Genomic DNA, 19,304 nt, shown 5'->3' with positions numbered 1-19,304 from the left:
AAGGGAGCACTGCATCTAGAGTTTGTTTTCAGTGGCTGGAGGACCTGGTGCACCCATTCTCTCCTCCCCCCTCAAATAAAATATAATTATGAGTTGTTTCATGCTGGGTGTGGTGGTGCACACCTTTCTTCCAAGCCCTTGGGAGGCAGAGGAAGAAGGATCATTGTACATTCAAAACCAGCCTGGGACTACAGAGTGAGTTCCAGAACAGTCTGGGATAGTGAAACACAAACTCAATCCCCACCCCCCCCAAAAAAGTTTCTTGGGGTGAAAATATGGCACAGTGTTACAGCAATGGCCTACAATACATACAATCCTGGGTTCAATTCCCAGCAACATCTTGAATAAAATGTAACTGTTTCTTCGGACAGTTTCAACGCACAAATTCTGCTTACCCCGTGCTCTCTTATTTTGTCTGTCAGCCACTTGTCAAGTTTGAGGTATTCACGACGCGAAGCCAGTGCAGCAAGGTCAATGACAAAAGCAAATGGAGTGCCATTTAGGAGCATTGACAAGGCCTAAAGAGAAAAGATAGAAATATCAAGTCAAACAGTAACTATATCGTTGAACTACTTCCAATTTCCTGCTTTCCACGAAAACTATTAGATAAAACATACTACTGCTGTTTCATTGGTCACAATTTTTTTTGAAGCAATTCACACATTGGTAATTTTATAACTCATGAGACCATCTTCAAAATGAATTTTACCCGGTGCTTTATAGAATGACTCAACTTTAGAGCAAAGCAAGACTCAAAAAGCAGGAATACTTACCTTTGCCCATTTTTCAGTGTTTAAATGCAGGCTTAGTATAATGTAAGCAAAACTACATTACATTATTATATGCCTAGTGATAAATGACAATTAAAAGATTCAACTTGTTAAGAGTATAAATTACAGGATTTATTCATGACAAAAATCTCATTATCACTTGCTTTAAAATGGCACTGTACAAACTGGCCAAGTGCTGTCCTAGTCTGTGCAAGTTCCCAGGGTTCAATCTGCACCATGCCAAAAGCCAACATGTAAGGAGCTGGGCGTGGTGGCACATGCCTTTGATCTCAACACTTGGGAGGCAGAAGCAGGAGAATCGCTGAGAGTTCGAGGCCACCCTGAGACTCTGTAGTGAATTCCAGGTCAGCATGGGCTAGTGCGAGTGCCCTCCTTGAAGACAAACAAACAAAGCCAACCATATAAACAGCAGAAAGCCAGGCCTTGGATAGCAGAGATGGCTGAGCAGTTAAGGCACTTGCTTGCAAAGCCTACTGGCTTGAGCTTGATAACACAGTACCCACATAAAGCCAGATGCACAAAGAGGCACATGCATAGAGTTCACTTGTAGTAGGAAGAGGTTCTGGCATGCCCCTTCTCTCTCCCTTGCAAGTAAATGAAAAATGAAGTTATGAAATTTGCAGGAAAACCCTGTAGAGGGTAATACTAAGGTAACCCAGGCCCAGAAAGCCAAGCACCGCATGTTCTCCCTCATATGTGGATCCTAGCTACAGATGGTTGGGCTTCTATGTGAGATAGAAAAAACACAGTAGCAGAAGCCAGTTAAGTTAAAAAGGAGATATAAAGGGAAGAGAAAATAAGTGAGGAGGGTACTTAATAGGTTGGTATTATATATATGTAAGAAGAAGAATAGATTAATGGGGGTAAAAAGGCCTAAAGTGAGGTCAGGGGAAGAGATTGAGTAAAGGAAAGGTGGAGGGAAGGCTAATCAAAGTCTAAGAGGATGCAAATAAATCATTTGGAATCCTCTGGTTTCGGATAATGGAACACTCAGGAGCCACAGATTGTTGTTAGAAAATTTTCAGTGCCAGGGATGGGATACCTCCAGTGAGTTGTTGGCCAGGGAGGTCCCTGATGCCCCCAAAACATTATAGGCCGTTGCCAAGGCCCTTGGTTTCCCACCAGGAATAGATGGCAAGATACTACTGATGAAGACTCCATATACTTGGGCTGCCAGGCCACTGAGAAATCCTGCTGGAACTGAGCTGATAACCTCCTCCATGTAGACCAGCTGACAGAAAGCTAGAAGAAGCCATTCTACATGTAGTTCAATGGGAGAAAGAGATACCACCAGTGAATATACTCAGCATTGGACACTACAAGCCTTATAATTGGCCAGCCAGGCCAAATGAGCCAATGGGTGCAGTAGTGGCACGTTTGTCATGGTGGAAACCAACTGCCCTCCATTTGGATTGGAGGCCTGCTCCATGGGAAGGAATACATCCCTGATACTGAAAACTTAAAACAAGGGTAGTCAGGAGCTTTGGCAGTGTAAAATCGGCTGATGTCTGGAAAAATGTATATAACTATGCTTATCAAACTGCCCAGTAAGCACTTCTCTTAATATTCACGCCCTTATATTAACACTACTCTCACTTTGGGTAGAGAATCTTCTCTTTTCAGATGGCAGTGACCTTGGGATGACTCAGAAGGTATCATGGTGCTGGAAAGAAGTGACTGGAATACTGAGTAACATCTCGATCACACCTTCCAAGGCTCAGGGTCCAATGCAGAAGAGGTGGCGGAAAGAATGTACTTACAACATGCTCTTCCAGACACAAAATGGCCTGGATATCCATGACATCACAGTGCCTGACCTTACCTACACAAGATCATCATAAGAGGAGGAAAAGGTCATGACATCAAAATAAAAGAGGGACTGACTGAGATGGGGAGGGAATATGATGGAGAATGGAATTTCAAAGGGGAAAGTGTGGGGGGGTTACCATGGGATATTTTTTATAATCATGGAAAATGTTAATAAAAATTGAGAAAAAAAATCTTACTTATTTTTGAGAGAGAAAAAAGAGAGAGAGAAAGAAAGAGAGAATGAGTGCATCTGGGCCTCCAGCCACTGCAAACGAACTCCAGGTACATATGCCACCTTATGCATATGGATTACGTGAGTACTGGGGAATCAAGCCTTGAACTGGGGTCCTTAGACTTCACAGGCAAGCGCTTAACCACTAAGCTCTCTCTCCAGCCCACAATTTTTTTTTAACAACAACAAAATCAAGCCTTCCAATACAGAAGATTATTTCAAAGCTTGTCTTTGTGACACAAGGACTGACCTACAGTACTGACCGTGCTAGACCACTACTCTGTCACTGAGCTGTCTATATCAGTAGGCTATGCAAGACCATTTTATAGCAAGTAATGATTTTTCTCACAAGTATTATCTGAGCTATAATTTATACCCTGTGTAGTGGTTTGATTCAGGAGTCCCTCATAAACTTAGGTATTCTGAATGCTAGGTTACCAGCTGATGGAGATTTAGGAATTAATATCTTCTGGAGGCAGTGTATTATTGGCAGTGGGCTTTATGGGTATTATACCCAGTGTCCCCTTGCCAGTGTTTGACATACTCTCCTGTCACTGTTGGCCAGGAGGTGATGTCCACCCTCTGCTCATGCCATCGTTTCCCCCTGCCATCACAGAGCTTCCCCTGAAGCCTGTAAGCCAAAATAAACCTCTTTTCCCATAAGCTGCTCTTGGTCAAGTGGTTTCTGCCAGCAATACAAACCTGACTGCAAATTTATGAACAAATTTAATAGAAGCTGTTAATTGTCTGACTATCATTTAATTTCTGCATTAATTTTTGAGGTAGAGTCTCACTCTAGCTCAAGTTGACCTGGAATTCACTGTCTCAGGCTGGTCCTGAACTTACTGGCCCGCTAACTCCATTCAAGATATAGATCAGTTGGGCAGGGCACATGTCTTTAATCCCAGCAGGAGGCCAACGTAGGAGGATCACCATGAATTCAAGGCCACCCTGAGACTACCAAGCGAATTCCAGGTTAGCCTGGAGACCCTACCTTGAGGGGGAGCCATAGATCAACCAAAAGTAATTATTTTTTAATATCTAAAACCAACTTTCTTCCCATCCTTTTCAAGGTGCAAGGCAAATTCCTAAATCTGACCTCATTTATCTAAAAGCTAATTACACACAAACCATTCCTAATACATGTGTTACATAAACTTAATAAACCAGGTAAATATGACCCTCAGAAGTCACCTTTAAGTCTTGGGCCACATCAAGTATTCGAGACAACTTGGCCTGGTCATACTGCTCCCCTCTCATGTACCATTCTGCCATTGCATGCATGATAAGTTGGCGAATTGATGGAGACTGTCCCTAAGAAAAGAGGAGGGAAGATTAAATGGCAACACAGCATCTAACAAATAGTATTACAACTGCTTGGCTAACTTTCCTTGTTATACTTATGAAAAAATTCTGTGCAACTATAGTGACATTCTTTACTTTTCCAAAAGGCTCCCAAACCAAGCTAGAGTTTGCCATTCAATAACAAAATTATGTTTCTTTCAGCATGTGACTACTTATCTACTTTCAGTAACAAAATTAGGCTGGAATAACAAGTTAGGTATGATAATGAACGTCTTAACCTCAGCATTCTAGAGGCCAACTCATGGCTATTCTGAGCTACATAGCAAGAGACCTTGTCTCCAAAAACATAAAAGGTAGTCTTGCCTAGCATGGTGGCACACTCCTATAATCCCAGCATCCAAGAGGCTGAGGTAAAGGGATCCTAAGAATGCCAGGCAGGAATGGGCCATATAGGGAATAGATAAAAGAGAGTAGAAAGCACGTTTGTTAAATACATTCTATAAATTAGGAGTGAAATATACAAGACCTTGAAAGGAATTTCATTATAAATTAAAAACAAAAATTAAATGTTGGATTTTGAAAAAAAATTTTAAGTGCCAATCAAAATAGACCCAAGGGCTGGGGAAATAGCTTAGATAGTAGAGTGCTTACCTAGCATGTGTTAAGCATTGGGTTCCACCCCACTGCTGCATAAAAAGGGTGTGGGGACACACACCTGTAATCCCAGCATGTCAAAGGTGAAAGCAGGAGGAATAGAAGTTCATGTTCCAGGCCAGCCTGGGCTATGAGGATACAGAAGATCCTGTCTCAAAAAAAATTTGATTTAGGACCTTTTCCCATTTACTATTATTAAAAGTAACAACAGGCCCTTTTGCTTGCATAATAACAAGTTAAGCTTCTAAGTTCTACCAAAAGGATTTAAGTACCTTAGCAATATTTCTCATAATGCTAATATTTCAAGTAAGCTTAATTCATTGCTCTGAGATTTTTTTTTTTTTTTTTTTTGGTTTTATGAGGCAGGGTCTCACTCTGGCTCAGGCTGACCTGGAATTCGCTATGTAGTCTCAGGGTGGCCTCGAACTCACGGCGATCCTCCTACCTCTGCCTCCTGAGTGCTGGGATTAAAGGCATGCACCACCACGCCCGGCTTGAGATTTTTTTTTTTAATAGATGATTTATACTTTTTGAGAGACATGGAGGGACAGTAGCCTTTAGCCACTGCTTATGTGGGGAACAGAGCCTGGATCCTTTGGCTTTGCAGGTAAGCACCTTAACCATTAAGCTACCTCTTCAGGCCCAAGATTTTTTTTTTTTAATGAGTGACAACAGAATTATAAAACATAAAACTACTCTGAAGTCTACTGAAACATCAAGATTCCAGAAGATGTCAGTTGTTTAGATGAAGAACTGATAAACAAATGGCCGTGACTTTCTTACCTGCCCATGCCATGCATAGTGCAAAATAATGGCAGAGTTAGGATGATTTCCAAGGAAAATTGGCATCAAAGTAGAGATGAGTTCATGGCGTAAGGTGTGCCAGGAGGTGTTGATTTGTAATAAGGCCAATACCAACATGTCTGGACAGTGTTTGATAGGGAAGTTGAAGAGCTGCTTAACTTGCTCATATTGCCCAACTTCTGCAAGCCTCAGCAGAGACTCAATCAAATCCAAGCTCTTCCTAAGAATGAAAGAAAATTACCCTATTATTGAAAATGTAAGCATACCCTTTTTTTGTGCTGTGTGCTGAACTCACAGATTCATAAATGCTTTACCAAGAAGCTACACTGCTAACCCCCAAATTCACTTTCAAAATAGACACTTTAGCTAACAGAACCAAGTCACATTGTTTGCATGGGGTTTTTTGGTTTATTTTTTATTTATTTATTTGAGAGTGACAGACAGAGAAAAAGGCAGAGAGAGAGAGAATGGGCGCACCAGGGCTTCCAGCCACTGCAGGCGAATTCCAGATGCGTGCGCCCCCTTGTGCATCTGGCAAACGTGGGTCCTGGAGAATCGAGCCTCGAACCGGGGTCCTTAGGCTTCATAGGCAAGCGCTTAACCGATAAACAATCTCTCCAGCCCTGTTTGCATGTTTTGATGATTGAGAAATATGTAAATGGCTGTTATCTGTCTTAAGAACTATGCTGCCGAGGCTATAGCTTGGCAGAAACTTTTGCCTAGCATGTTTGAGAACCTCAGTTTCATCACCACACTGAGTGGAGGGATGGGGAGATGTTGCTATGCTGGCACCCCAATTTAAAAGACAATCCGGACTAAGGAACAATACCTGATGAAGATGAAACCACCCAATATTTGTGTAATCATGTATTTCATTACTAGTGAGTAACTTTTATGATTGGTATGAAAATAAAACTTTTTTTTTTTAAAAAAACCACGAGAGATCCAGACTGATCCCCTCATGTCTTTTTTTTTTTTTTTAATTTTTATTTATTTATTTGAGAGTGACAGACACAGAGAAAAGGACAGATAGAGGGAGAGAGAGAGAATGGGCGCGCCAGAGCTTCCAGCCTCTGCAAATGAACTCCAGACCCGTGCGCCCCCTTGTGCATCTGGCTAATGTGGGACCTGGGGAACCGAGCCTCGAACCGGGGTCCTTAGACTTCACAGGCAAGCGTTTAACCGCTAAGCCATCTCTCCAGCCCTAAAACATTTTTTAAAGTTGAAAAAGCATTTTAAAAAGTTGGGTGTGGTGGCACACCCCTTTAATCCCAGCACTTGGGAAGACGGGGAAGGATCACTGAGTTCAAGGCCACCCTGAGACTACACAGTGAATTCTAGGTCAGCCAGCCTGGGCAAGAGGGAGATCTTTACCTCAAAAAAAACAAACAAAAAATTCAGTTTGGAACAATCAAAAATACAAAATACCCAGATTGGTAGACATAATTTATATACAAGAAATTTCCTACTAGAAATGCATCCTGAATATTTACTTATGGTGGGCACAAATTTGAGGTCTACAAGACTCCTTATGAAGTATTCTCAACCTAAGAAATTGAATCAGTTGCCATGAATCAACCTCAAGATTTAACTCTACTTTTGGTCTGGAATGGATATAAAGACACAGAGGGCAAGCTAAACACCACCAAGGAAATGAATGAGCCATTAACAGAATAACTTAGAGGACAAATGATGCATCAACAACAAAAAGGAAAGCTGAGAGAAAACTTTCAGAATTTAAACAATTGTATAGTCCTGGTCTGGATTCTCAGTCCAAGAATGAGAAAACAAAATTTCTTTGCTGTTTTTCTTTTGGGAGAATAGGGAGATGGCTCAGTGGTTAAAGGGACCTGCTTGTTTGTGGTATGCATATACAATGTTGTGTATATGGAGGTGTGAACCTGAAGCTGTCTACTACAGGGGGCATACATACTTACACAGGTCAATACCTATGTGTGTCTGAAGGCCAGAGCCAGAGGTCAATGTCAGGTGCCTTCCTCAGTTGCTCTCTATCTTATCTATGAGATAGGGTCTCTAGTAAACCTGCAATTCACTAATTTGGCAAGACTCACTAGCCAGTGAAACTTGGGAATCTTCCTATCCCACCTCACCAGTGCTGGATTAAAAGCATTAGTCACTACACTTGGCTTTTACATGAGTTTTAGGGATTTGAACACAGGTCCTAATGCATGTGCATAAGCACTTTAACCAGCGAATCATTTCCACAGTTCTGCTTTAAAAAAATAAAACCTCAATGATTGTGATGGGGAGGTACTAAGATGGAGAATGGAATTTCAAAGGAAAAAGTGTGGGGGCAGGGAGGGAATTAACATGGGATTTTTTTATATAATCATGGAAAATGTTAATAAAAAAATTAAAAAAATAAAACCTTTTGGAGTCAGTTAAGAGAGTTAAATCTATATCAGCTAGTTCCATTAACAAACCGTTACTTGTTAAAACGTGACATGTCTAAGTGTTATAAAATAGGAAGAGGCCTTCATCTGTTAAAATAAAACAAACACTAATACACACAATATATTTAATGTGGAGGAGGTAGGGAGGAAATCAACAGCTTGCCAATCTAATGCTACCAGGCCCCACTTAAGGAAAGAGCAATATCTGAACAAATACTGTTTTGGCCAATCTTTGGAAACAGATACTAGCAAACAATACCTAAAAGTCACAAATCCTACCCACCAGTGATTTCTGTTAATGAATCTGTTGTTGACACCCATACTGGTCTTTATACTTCTATCAGATTAACAAAGCCTAGAATGTTAACTAACCCTAAATTTACCATCTTTTATTATAGGAAAAAAAAAATCAAGAAATACTCAAAAAGGCATTAAACTGCTCTAAAAACTGTTGGATGATGGAAAGTCTCCTGGGAACATCACCCCTTCTCAATCCTCCAATAATAGTATCAAAAGATGTCAAGTTATTTATTTAAAACAATGTTGCAAAACCTACCTAGAACATCCTCAAAACTGACTTAAATCATCCCCAGTTTACTACCTACTATATATAGTGAAAATGCATGTACATCAATGCTTAAGGAATAACAAGAAATTGACTTGCAGTTCTATTTATACACACACACACAATTTTTGTTTCTAGGTATTTCTGACATGGAGTTAGTTCAACAGGAAAAGATCTGAGTTACAAAAACCTGTACACTATTAAGCAAATGCCACCATGAATAACACATCTACACCTCTCTTAGAATTATCATTTCAGTAATGAAAATGCTTTCACTATCCTTACCTCATAGTCCTACAGGAATGATTGGACAAATTATTCCAGAAAAAAACTAATTTACTACATACTGGCCAGTGTCATATTCTCTCACACATTTGGAAATGGAATTCAGAAAAATTAGGTAATTTAGCTGAAAGCAGATTTCATGAGCTAATCATCTGGAATAACTTACAAAAGCAAGTCTATAGAGTTTCAAGAAGGGTGCTAATAACAAGGAAAGTGCAAGCCTCTTATAAATACCTAAACAGCAGATCTTATAGACAGAAATGTAACTTTAAGAACTCCTTCATCAACATCCTCTAAAACAAAACAAAAAACTTAAGGTCACTAAAGTACTATTTCTTCTAACTATCTTAACTATGTGCATGCATGGTCTCTGTAAATTTTATCTTTCAAAAGAGAAATAACCCCTTTAAAGATAGTGTTTACCATGTGGCAATTTCTCGATTGTCATCCTCTGGTGGTGCTTTCAGAATATCAGTGGCAACAGTATGACAGGGATAGTCAGCAAAACAGAAGATCTCGGGATTTATAAGGGAATGCTGAATGAAGGAGAGCTGGAACCAAAAACAAAAATTCCTTACTGTCACAAATGACTGTGAATGCTATAAAAATCTGAAACATTTTCAGTCGAAGGATTATAACTTCCCTTTAAAAGATTAGTGGCACACATCTTTAATCCCAGCACTTAGGAAGCTAAGGTAGTAGAATTATCATGAATTCTGGAGCTACAGAATGAGTTCCAGGTTAGCCTTGGTTAGACTGAGACCCTACCTGGAAAAAAAACAACCAAAATCCCAGAACTACTTGCCCCATTGTTTTTATGAGGCAGGTTCTCACTACAGCCCAGGCTGACCTGGAACTCAACACTATGGTCCAGACTAGCCTTAAACTCATGAAAATCCTCTTACATTAGCCTCCCAAGTACTGGGACTAAAGGTGTGCACCACCACACTCAGCCATATTTGCCCTTTGAAAATTGGACAATGCAGAAAATACTTGAAGTAATAATAAGACCAGAATTAAAATTCTGAAAATATATACATCAAAAATTGATAAGCCTTTCTTTCCTAGGCTATACAAAATTCACTTTTATAATCTTTACATCAATGGCAATGGCCCTATATAAGGAGTAATCCTTTACTTTTCTCCTTCTATAGTTCAGTATTATTCACTTACCTGGCCTTCTGCATGTTTCCAAGGTCTGTATATAAAGTCCACTGGGAATACTTCCATACCCAAACCTCTCTGAATGCCATATACTACATTATGAAGTCCTTTACTATCACGAATTTGAAATCCAGGATGGTCCAGTTCATAAGTTACTTCCTTGAAATTCAAACTTGGGTTCTGATTAAGACAGAAGCATTTCAAAACTAAATTGAGTAAATGTGTTGATACTTTATCAAAAGGAACAATCTAAATTCAAAAATCAATTACGATGTTCTACTAAACTATCTTGTCACTCAACTATATAGTACATACTAAGCAAGCACAATGCCCGGATTTAATTCCCAGCACCACTCACATACAAATTAAGAGTTTAGAAGATTTTAATAGATTTCAACTTCTTATGAAGTCTGAAAACATGAATGGCAACACACAAAAGTTTTCATTGGGCTGGAGGGAAGGCTTAGTAGTTAAGGCCTGCAAAGCCAAAGATCCCAGGTTCAAATCCCAACACCCACATAAGCCAGATTAACAAGGGGGTGCACACGTCTGGAATTTATTTGCAGTGGCTGGAGGCCCTGGCACACCTGTTCTCCCTCTCTATCTGCCTCTTTCTCTGTCTGTCACTCTGATATAAATAAAATAAACAAAAAAATTAAAAAATAAAAATAAAATGAAATTAGAAGCAAGCCACCATTAACATACTTCTACTAAGACTGTCACTGTCTCAACAAGAACCTTCTTACGGAAACTTGTGCCTTGTGCCACTAAGCAACATGTTTATGTTTAAACTCACTTCTTTTTATATTTATTTATTTTTGTTCATTTTTACTTATTTATTGGGGGGGAGAGGAAGATAGAGAGAATGGACAAGCCAGGCCTCCAGCCACTGCAAATGAACTCCAGATGTGTGAGCCCCCTTGTGCATCTGGCTAACGTGGTCCCTGGGAAATCAAACCTTGAACAGGGGTCCTTAGGCTTCACAGGCAAGCGCTTAACCGCTAAGCCATCTCTCCAGCCCTAAACTCACTTCTTTTAAGAGGCAAAAAGAGGAAAAGGAAAAAAAAAAAAAGAGGCAAAAAGAGCAAAATCAATGAAGTATTAAAAAATTAGAGAGGTGTGGTGGAACATATCTACAATGCCAATACTCAAGAGGCAGATATGGACAATCTTGAGTTTCTAGCCAGCCTATACAGTGAGACAGTATCTCAAAACAATCAGGCAAAAAAAAAAAAAAACAAAGTTATAAACTAAGATTATTTTGTTGAAGTTTTGTTTGCTTTTGTTTTTGTCTTTGTTTTGTTTTTGTTTTCCAGGTAGAGTCTCACTCTAGCCCAGGCTGACCTGGAATTAGTATCAAACTGGCCTTGAACTCATAGTGATCCTCCAACCTCTGCCTCCTGAGTGTTGGGATTAAAAACATGTGCCACCATACCTGACTAAAGTGTTTTAAAAATAAGCACAGGCTGGGCGCACACCTTTAATCCCAGCACTCGGGAGGCAGAAGGAGGAGAATTTCCTTGAGTTCAAGGCCACCCTGTGACTACATACATACTAAGTTCCAGGTCAGCCTGAGCTATAATGAAACCCCTACCTCGAAAAAACAAAAATAATAATAAGCATAGTATGAGTCGGGCATGGTGACACACACCTTTAATCCCAGAATTTGGGAGGCAGAGGTAGGAGGATCACCATGAGTTCTAGGCTACCCTGAGACTACACAGTGAATTCTAGGTCATAGTGGGCTAGAATGAAATCCTACCTCAAAAAAGGATGGAAGGAAGAAAGGAAGGAGGGAGGGAGGGGCGGGGGAAGGGGAAGGGAAGGGAAGGGAGGGGATAAGGGAGGAAAGGGAGGGAGAGAGGAAAGGGAGGAAGGGAAGAAGCAAGCAAACTTATTTATGAGACAGAAACAATGGGCACACCAATCCAAATTAAAAAAAATTTTTTAAAAAGAAACAAAAAAACAATGGGCACACCAGGGCCTCCTTCTGCTGCAAACTCCAAACACATGCACTACTTTTTGACTTTATCTGTGTACTGGGAATCAAACCCAGATCATCAGGCTTTGCAGCAAGTGCCTTTGACCACTGATCCATTTCTCTAGCTTAGTTCAGGATGTTTTAAAAGTCTATGGTAGCATAGACAGTAATCACCAAACTTCTAGTCTCACAAGCTGTTACATGTCTCGTTCTTTTCTAACCTTCCTTTTGCAGCACTGAATATCAACCAAGGCGCTAGCTTCAGTTCCACCAGACAAGTGCTCGAACACTGACCTAGACATCTGGGTAGTATTTCTGTAAACCTTTTACACTGTAATTTTCTTGTATTATTTTTGTTTTAATGTGTGGTATAGCATGTTGGAGTGTGCATGTGTATGTGTTGCTGTGGCACTCCTAGAAGGAGAACACCAGGTGTCCCCCTTCTCTACTAACCAGCTTGTTTTTCCCTGGGACAGATTATCTTGCTGATTCTACAAGCTCCAATGATTCTCCAGTCTCTGCTCTCCACAGTACTGGAGTTACAGATGTGTGGACATACCCAGCTATTTATATAAGTTATGGTGATTCAAACTCTGGGAAGTCTCAGGCTATATTGGGACCTCATGCTTATGCAAGAAGTACACTGAACAGCTGAGACATCTCTCTAGCCCTATTGTACCTTTCCTATGTTTAGATAAACAAATATATACAACTGTGTTAACCCTGTCAACAGTATTCAGTATCACAGCATACTGCACATTTTGGTGGGCTAAGAGCACAGGGAGTATAGTAGAATGCAGGAGCAGTATAAAGTAGAAAAATAGTAGTACGGTAGGAACAAATTCTCCTACATTTGCATAAGTATTCACAAAATTGCCCAGTAACTGTTCTCATAGTATAGTGTGAAGCAACTATGAAAAATAATAAAGCTGGGCGTGGTAGCACTCAAAGGCAGAGATAACAGGATCACTGAGAGTTCAAGGCCAGCCTTAGGACTACCAAGTGAGTTCAAGGTCATCTTGGGCTAGAGTAAGACCCTACCTCAAACAAACAAAAGCAAACAAACAAAACAAAAAGAAAAAGCATATTGGAGAGATGGCTTAGAGGTTAAGGAGTTTGCTGGCAAAGGCCAAGAAGCCATGTTCTACTCCAGATCCCACACTAGCCAGGAGCACAATGGTGAGACAAGCATAAGGTCGTACATGCCCACTAGCTGGCACAAACATCTGGAGTTAAATTGCAATGGCTGAGGCCCTGGCATGACAATCCTCCCTCCCTCTCAAATAAAAATTCTTAAAAGTTAAAAAAAAAAAATAAGTCAGGCGTGGTGGGCATGCCTTTAATCCCAGCACCCAGGAGGCTGAGGTAGGAGGAATGACTAAGTTCGAGGCCAGCCTGAGACTACCTAACTAATTCCAAGTCAGCCTGGACCAGAGTAGTGAGCACCTACCTCAAAGGAAAAAAAAAGACTGAGGCACTGATCTACTAGAAAATAAACAAGAAATCCAATTCTACCATTATTAAAAAGTTATCAGAAAACAGAATAGTCTATGTAACTTTATTTGCCCTGTAGGTTATAAATATGGAAAAGATGTGAAATAGGATAGATATATGACCTACATCCTTTTAAAAAAAATAATTTCTGTTCATTTTTATTTATTTATTTGAGAGTGAAAGAGAAAGAGGGAGAGAAAAAGACAGACAGAGAGAGAATGGGCGCGCCAGGGCTTCCAGGCTCTGTCAACAAATTCCAGATGCGTGCGCCCCCTTGTGCATCTGGCTAACGTAGGTCTTGGGGAATCAAATCTCGAACTGGGGTCCTTAGGCTTCACAGGCAAGTGCTTAACCGCTAAGCCATCTCTCCAGGCCATGACCTATACCCTTGATGAACAAAGTTATAAGCTGAGTATGATATAGCTCAGTGTAGTATACTTGCCTAACACATTTTGAGGCTGTAGATTCAGTATTTAGCAACAACCCCCACCCCACACACATACACACGCCAATTCGGATTTGCCAGGCATGAGAGGTAGAGATAGTTCAAGGTCAACCTGGGCTACAAGGAGAAGGGTTTTCATTTATTTGGGGGGAGGGGATTAATCACACTATGTAACTTGTCTGGACTGGAACTTGCTATGTAGAATAGGCTGGCCTAGATCCTGTCTTATAGGCATGCAAAACCACATCCAGCCCATACATATATTTTATTATATATTTATTTATAGATATTTTATATATATTTTTTAAAGTTATTTATTAGAGAAAAAAACAAGCAAGATAGACACAAGGCACACCAGGGTCTCTAGCCAATGCAAATGAACTCCAGATGCACGCATCAATATGTGCATCTGGCTTATACAGGTTTTGGGGAGTTGAACCTGAGTCCTTAGACTTCATAGGCAAGTGCCTTAACTACTAAGCCATCTTACCAGACCCCATAAATAATTCTTGTTTTTATTCTTTGAATATATTTTATTTTTCTTTATTTGACAGAGGAAGAGAGAGAAATAGGGAGAGAGAATGGGTACGCCACCTTGTGCAACTGGTTTACGTGGGTCCTGGGGAATTAACCTGGGTTCTTTGGCTTTGCAGGCAAGTGCCTTAACCACTAAGCCATTTCTCCAGGCCCATAAGTAATTCTTAATGTAATTATTTGTTGACATCAAGTGAAGATGCTGCATCTGACTCTACTGTTCTACTGAATAAATCTTATTAAGTTTATTTCAGCACTTCAACACTTCAGCCCAGGAACTTTCTTTATTTGGAGGATCAAATACTTAAGTTTGTGAATAATCTGAAAATAGAAGCAATGAGGCAAATTTTATTACTTCTTGCCACCATCAACAAGGTTATGGTTCTTGTTGCACATATCAGGAAACACTCAGGCATCCCATCTCAATAATTCTTCAATCACTACTTTGCAACAAGTTAACTTGCCTCGTCTGCTCCAAAAGGTATCACCCACCAATTCACTAACTTACCTCAGCAATGCTACTGAGAATTATAAATTGGAATTTAATATATTCTGTATAGTTTTGAGTACATAATTATATATGCTGCTTCACTGCTTTAAGAATCAATACTGAGGAATTATAAAAAGTTATTGCTGGTATTCAGCTGGACATATATGTTACTTATAAAAATTTGTAGGAGGGAGGGGTCGAAATTGCCTGGGGGATGAAGAGATGACTTGCAAAGTCTGACAGCCCAGGTTCAATTCTCCAGCACCCATATAAAAAACATGTGCACTAAGTGACACATGCATCTTAAGTTCATTTGTAGTGGCAAGAGGCCCTGCTTGACCATACTCATTATGTCTGCATCTTTATCTCTCAAATAAATTAATTAATAGGGCTGGAGAAATGGCTTAGCGGTGAAGCACTTGCCTGTGTAACCTATGGATCCCGGTTCGAGGTTCGATTTCCCAGGACCCACGTTAGCCAAATGCACAAGGGGGCGCATGTGTCTGGAGTTCGTTTGCAGTGACTGGAGGCCCTGGCACACCCATTCTCTCTCTCTCTCTCTCTGTCTGTCTGTCTGTTGCTCTCAAATAAATAAATAAAAATGAAAAAAAAAATTTAATAAATTAATAAAAAAGTATTTGTGAAGAATTGCTTATGTTACATAATCCCACTACCATCAATCAAAAACCAGGGTTTCAAGGGCTGGAGGGATGGCTTAGTGGCAAAGGCACTTGCCTACAAAGCAAAAGGATCCTGGTTTGATTCTCCAGGACCCACATAAGCCAGATGCACAAGAGGGCGCCATGAGTCTGGAGTTCATTTGCAGTGGATGGGGGCCCTGGCACACCCACTGTCTCCCTCTCTCTCAAATCAATAAAAAAAGTATATTAAGCAAACAAACAAACATGATTTCCTATACCTACCAGTTCTTTAAGAACATCAATCAGGACTTCGACATTCCATGTATGTGCCTGTGTTCCATCACTTTTGTCTTTCCCATCACTCCAGATCCCACTACCAGGAGCAGATATACTCTGTGGAAATAAAACTAAAATTAAGTAAGTTCAACTATACAACATTTCCACTGTGATCACTAGGACAATTAATCACATTATAATTTAATAAAATAAAGTGGATAGAACATTCACTGTCTTGGTATAATAGCTGAATTCAACAAACCTGTAATGGAATACCATCTGTTAATCCTGAATGAGTTCGAGCCATCATTCCCAAAACCCTGGCAACCTGGGCAGCTGTGACCTCCCGAACACCAAACTGCATGATTATATTACGACATTCTTCAATACTGAAATAGAAACACAACTTTAAGAAAAATTGCTACTATTTCAAACACTAATACTATGAGAAGTGCTGTTAATAAACGAACCTTTTGTGAAAGGCAAAGAAATAGACTTATTACTCATATACAATGAGGAACATAAAAAATCACTTTAAAAAAATGACAAAAGGGCTGGAGAAATGGCTTAGCAGTTAAAGCGTTTGCCTGCAAAGCCAAAGGATCCTGGTTCAAGTCTCCAGGAGAAAGGCGTGCATGTAACTGGAGTCTGTTTACAGTGGCTGGAGGCCCAATTCTCTCTGCCTCTTTCAAATAAATAAATAAATAAATAACAAAAGTATAAATGCTGGGCTGGAGGGATAGCTTAGTGGTTAAGGCGTTTGCCTGCAAAGCCAAAGGATGCAGGTTTGATTCCCCAGGATCCAAGTGAGCTAGATGCACAAGGGGGCGCATGCAGCTGGAGTTTGGTTGCAGTGGCTGGAAGCCCAAGCGCTCCTACTCTCTCAAATAAATAAAAAAATAAAAATATCTTTTAAAGTATAAAATGCCAGTTGAAGAAAATGAAACCCAAGTATTGATTTATCTCACAAAGAAAACAGTATATTTGATCTTTAGTATGAACCAATTTAATATACATTAAAAAGGGGAGTTTGAGGCCAGACATGGTGGTCCACGCCTTTAATCCCAGCACTTGGGAGGCAGAGGTAGGATTGCCATGAGTTCAAGGCCACCCTGAGACATAGTGAATTCCAGGTCAGTCTGTGCTAGAGTGAGACCCTACCTCAGAAAACCAAAAGGGGAGGGAGGAGGCTGGAGAGATGGCTTAGCAGGTAAGCGCTTGCCTGTGAAGCCTAAGGACTCTAGTCTGAGGCTTGATTCCCCAGGACCCACGTTAGCCAGATGCACAAGGGGGCACATGTGTCTGGAGTTTGTTTGCAGTGGCTGAAGGCCCTGGTGTGCCCATTCTCTCTCTGCCTCTTTCTAATAAATAAATAAACATAAAACAAAAAAAAAGACCAAGCTCTTAAAAATGTATCCTAACCTTTTCATTTTTACTTCTACAAGTTTAATTAAACAAAATTAAGCTGAGCGCATATATAAGATATAAACCACATACTTTTAAATTAAGTGGGGATGTAGTTTATATGAAGGTTTCTACAACAGGTGACACATGCATTAATCCCAGTACTTGGGAGGTAGATATAAGAAGAATACTCTGTGTTCAAGGCCAGCCTGAAATTACATAGTGAATTCCATATCATCCTGGGTAGCAAGACCCTGGGAAGAAGTGGGAAGCAAAACCAGGTGTGGTGGCTCACACCTTTAATTCCAGCACTCAGGAGGTTGAAGAAGGAGGTTCACTATGAGTTCAAATTGAGCTACAGTGAGAGCCCCTCCCCCCACCTACTCCCTTCTCCTTTAATGTGCTTTACTTTTTTAATCTGGGCTAAAGTAAGGAAACGGTATCAAATGGGAACTTGATAAGTCCCATAATCACTGGCCTAGAGGCCATCCTTCACCAAAAATGAAATAGGCCTATCCTGCTAACTACAGTAAAACTTGATTCCTAAATTTGAAAAACTCAGAGATGAGAATACAGGAATGAACTCCTGCAATGTTTAATGCTACCAACAACACTATTATAGATTAAAATTCAGCAACAAAAATTTTGACAAAAATGATAACTAAGCAAATTTTAGATGCTTGTTTCAAAAAATTACACCATGCTCTACACAAGAATTAAAAGAACTAGGCTTGTAGTGGTGGTGCATATCTTTAATCCCAGCACTCAGGAGGTAGAGGTTGGGAGGATTGCTGAGTTCAAGGCCAGTCTGGGATGACAGAGCACATTCCAGGTTGGCCAGGGTTAGAGTGAGACTCTACTACGAGGGGAAAAAAAATTGAAGAACTTTGGCATGTCTTACTACTAACCTTGAACAAAAGCCATAGCCTACTTCTTGCATGAAATCAGCCAAAGAGCTCTCCATCATGGTTTTAGCTACCCCTCCAGAATCAGGCAAGATCCTGTCCATTAGAATGTCCCGTTTTTCAGGGTATAAAAGTGGTGCAAGCACCACAGGACACCGTTCTTGAGGAAAATCTGAGAAAGGAAAAAGATACAATTGCTATAATGAACAAAAAGCAACAATCTGGAGTTGAGCACAATACTCAAAAGTACTCAAAGTTTGCTCTGGATTTGATACCCAGCACTGCCCTCCAACACAAACTTTCTAATGCATTTTCTTAAAAAGGCACCCTAATCCAAGATTATATTTAAAGCAAAGTGGCTAAATGAATTTTCTCAGCTAGTCTGTTATGACTATATGTGAATACTAGATTTTGAATCACTTGGTATCACTAAATAGCTCATGTATGGATTCTAGTACTTATTATCAATTTACATCCTAAAGTTGCCATAGCACAATGATTCAAATATGCCAATAAAAGGCAGAGATAGAAACAAACATTATGAAGTATGTCTTAATCTGTATATTTCACCACTGGAAACACTATGAAGAAAATAAGCAAGTAGTTTCTTCTCCCAAAGTGAAGAGGATTTATCTTGGTGGTATACACATAATAGTCATGAAGCAATACGAGTGTTATCAAAATGAGCAATTTCTTGAAGATAGCCTATCACTACAATATAGTTTCCTTGAGTGGGAGAAAAAGACAGCAGAGAAATATGCCAAGACCCATCAGTGACAGTATTTACACAAAAATCACTTGGGAGAGCTGGAGAGAAGGCTCAACAGTTAAAGGCTTTAAAGTTTGACAGCCCAGGTTCAATCCCCCAGTACCCACGTAAAGCCAGATATACAAAGTGGCGCATGAATATGGAATTCATTTACAGTAGTAGGAAGCCCTGGTGCACCCCTCTCCCACCAACACACACACACACTCTCTTTCTCTCTCTCACTCTCACTCACTCTCATATGAATTTTCAAAAACACAAAACTGGGCTGGAGAAAAAGCATAGCAGATAAGGCACTTGCCTGCAATACCTACGGGGCATGGTTTGATTCACCAGGACCCTAAG

At 40.2% G+C, this 19,304-nt stretch overlaps 1 protein-coding gene across 9 annotated transcripts in view; it reads right to left on the bottom strand.

Moving 5' to 3' along the window:
- The window catches only part of Cnot1 (CCR4-NOT transcription complex subunit 1), a 133,159-nt gene that overhangs the window by 47,350 nt on the left and 66,505 nt on the right, over positions 1-19,304 (bottom strand). For all 9 annotated transcript variants that reach the window (XM_045155570.1, XM_045155569.1, XM_004663489.3 and 6 more), the window contains exons 8-15: positions 18,197-18,365; positions 16,147-16,273; positions 15,891-16,001; positions 10,033-10,203; positions 9,283-9,410; positions 5,575-5,815; positions 4,027-4,146; positions 396-518 (exon numbers count right to left, since the gene is read on the bottom strand). In XM_045155570.1, coding sequence (XP_045011505.1) covers positions 396-518; positions 4,027-4,146; positions 5,575-5,815; positions 9,283-9,410; positions 10,033-10,203; positions 15,891-16,001; positions 16,147-16,273; positions 18,197-18,365 — 1,190 coding nt within the window. The remainder of the gene's footprint in view (positions 1-395; positions 519-4,026; positions 4,147-5,574; positions 5,816-9,282; positions 9,411-10,032; positions 10,204-15,890; positions 16,002-16,146; positions 16,274-18,196; positions 18,366-19,304) is intronic.

The sequence above is a fragment of the Jaculus jaculus genome, chromosome 1 (genome assembly GCF_020740685.1).
Source record: "Jaculus jaculus isolate mJacJac1 chromosome 1, mJacJac1.mat.Y.cur, whole genome shotgun sequence".
NCBI classification, from domain to species: Eukaryota; Metazoa; Chordata; class Mammalia; order Rodentia; family Dipodidae; genus Jaculus; species Jaculus jaculus.
The sequence above is the reverse complement of the archived record's forward strand: the minus strand, read 5'-3'. Positions and strand labels throughout refer to the sequence as shown.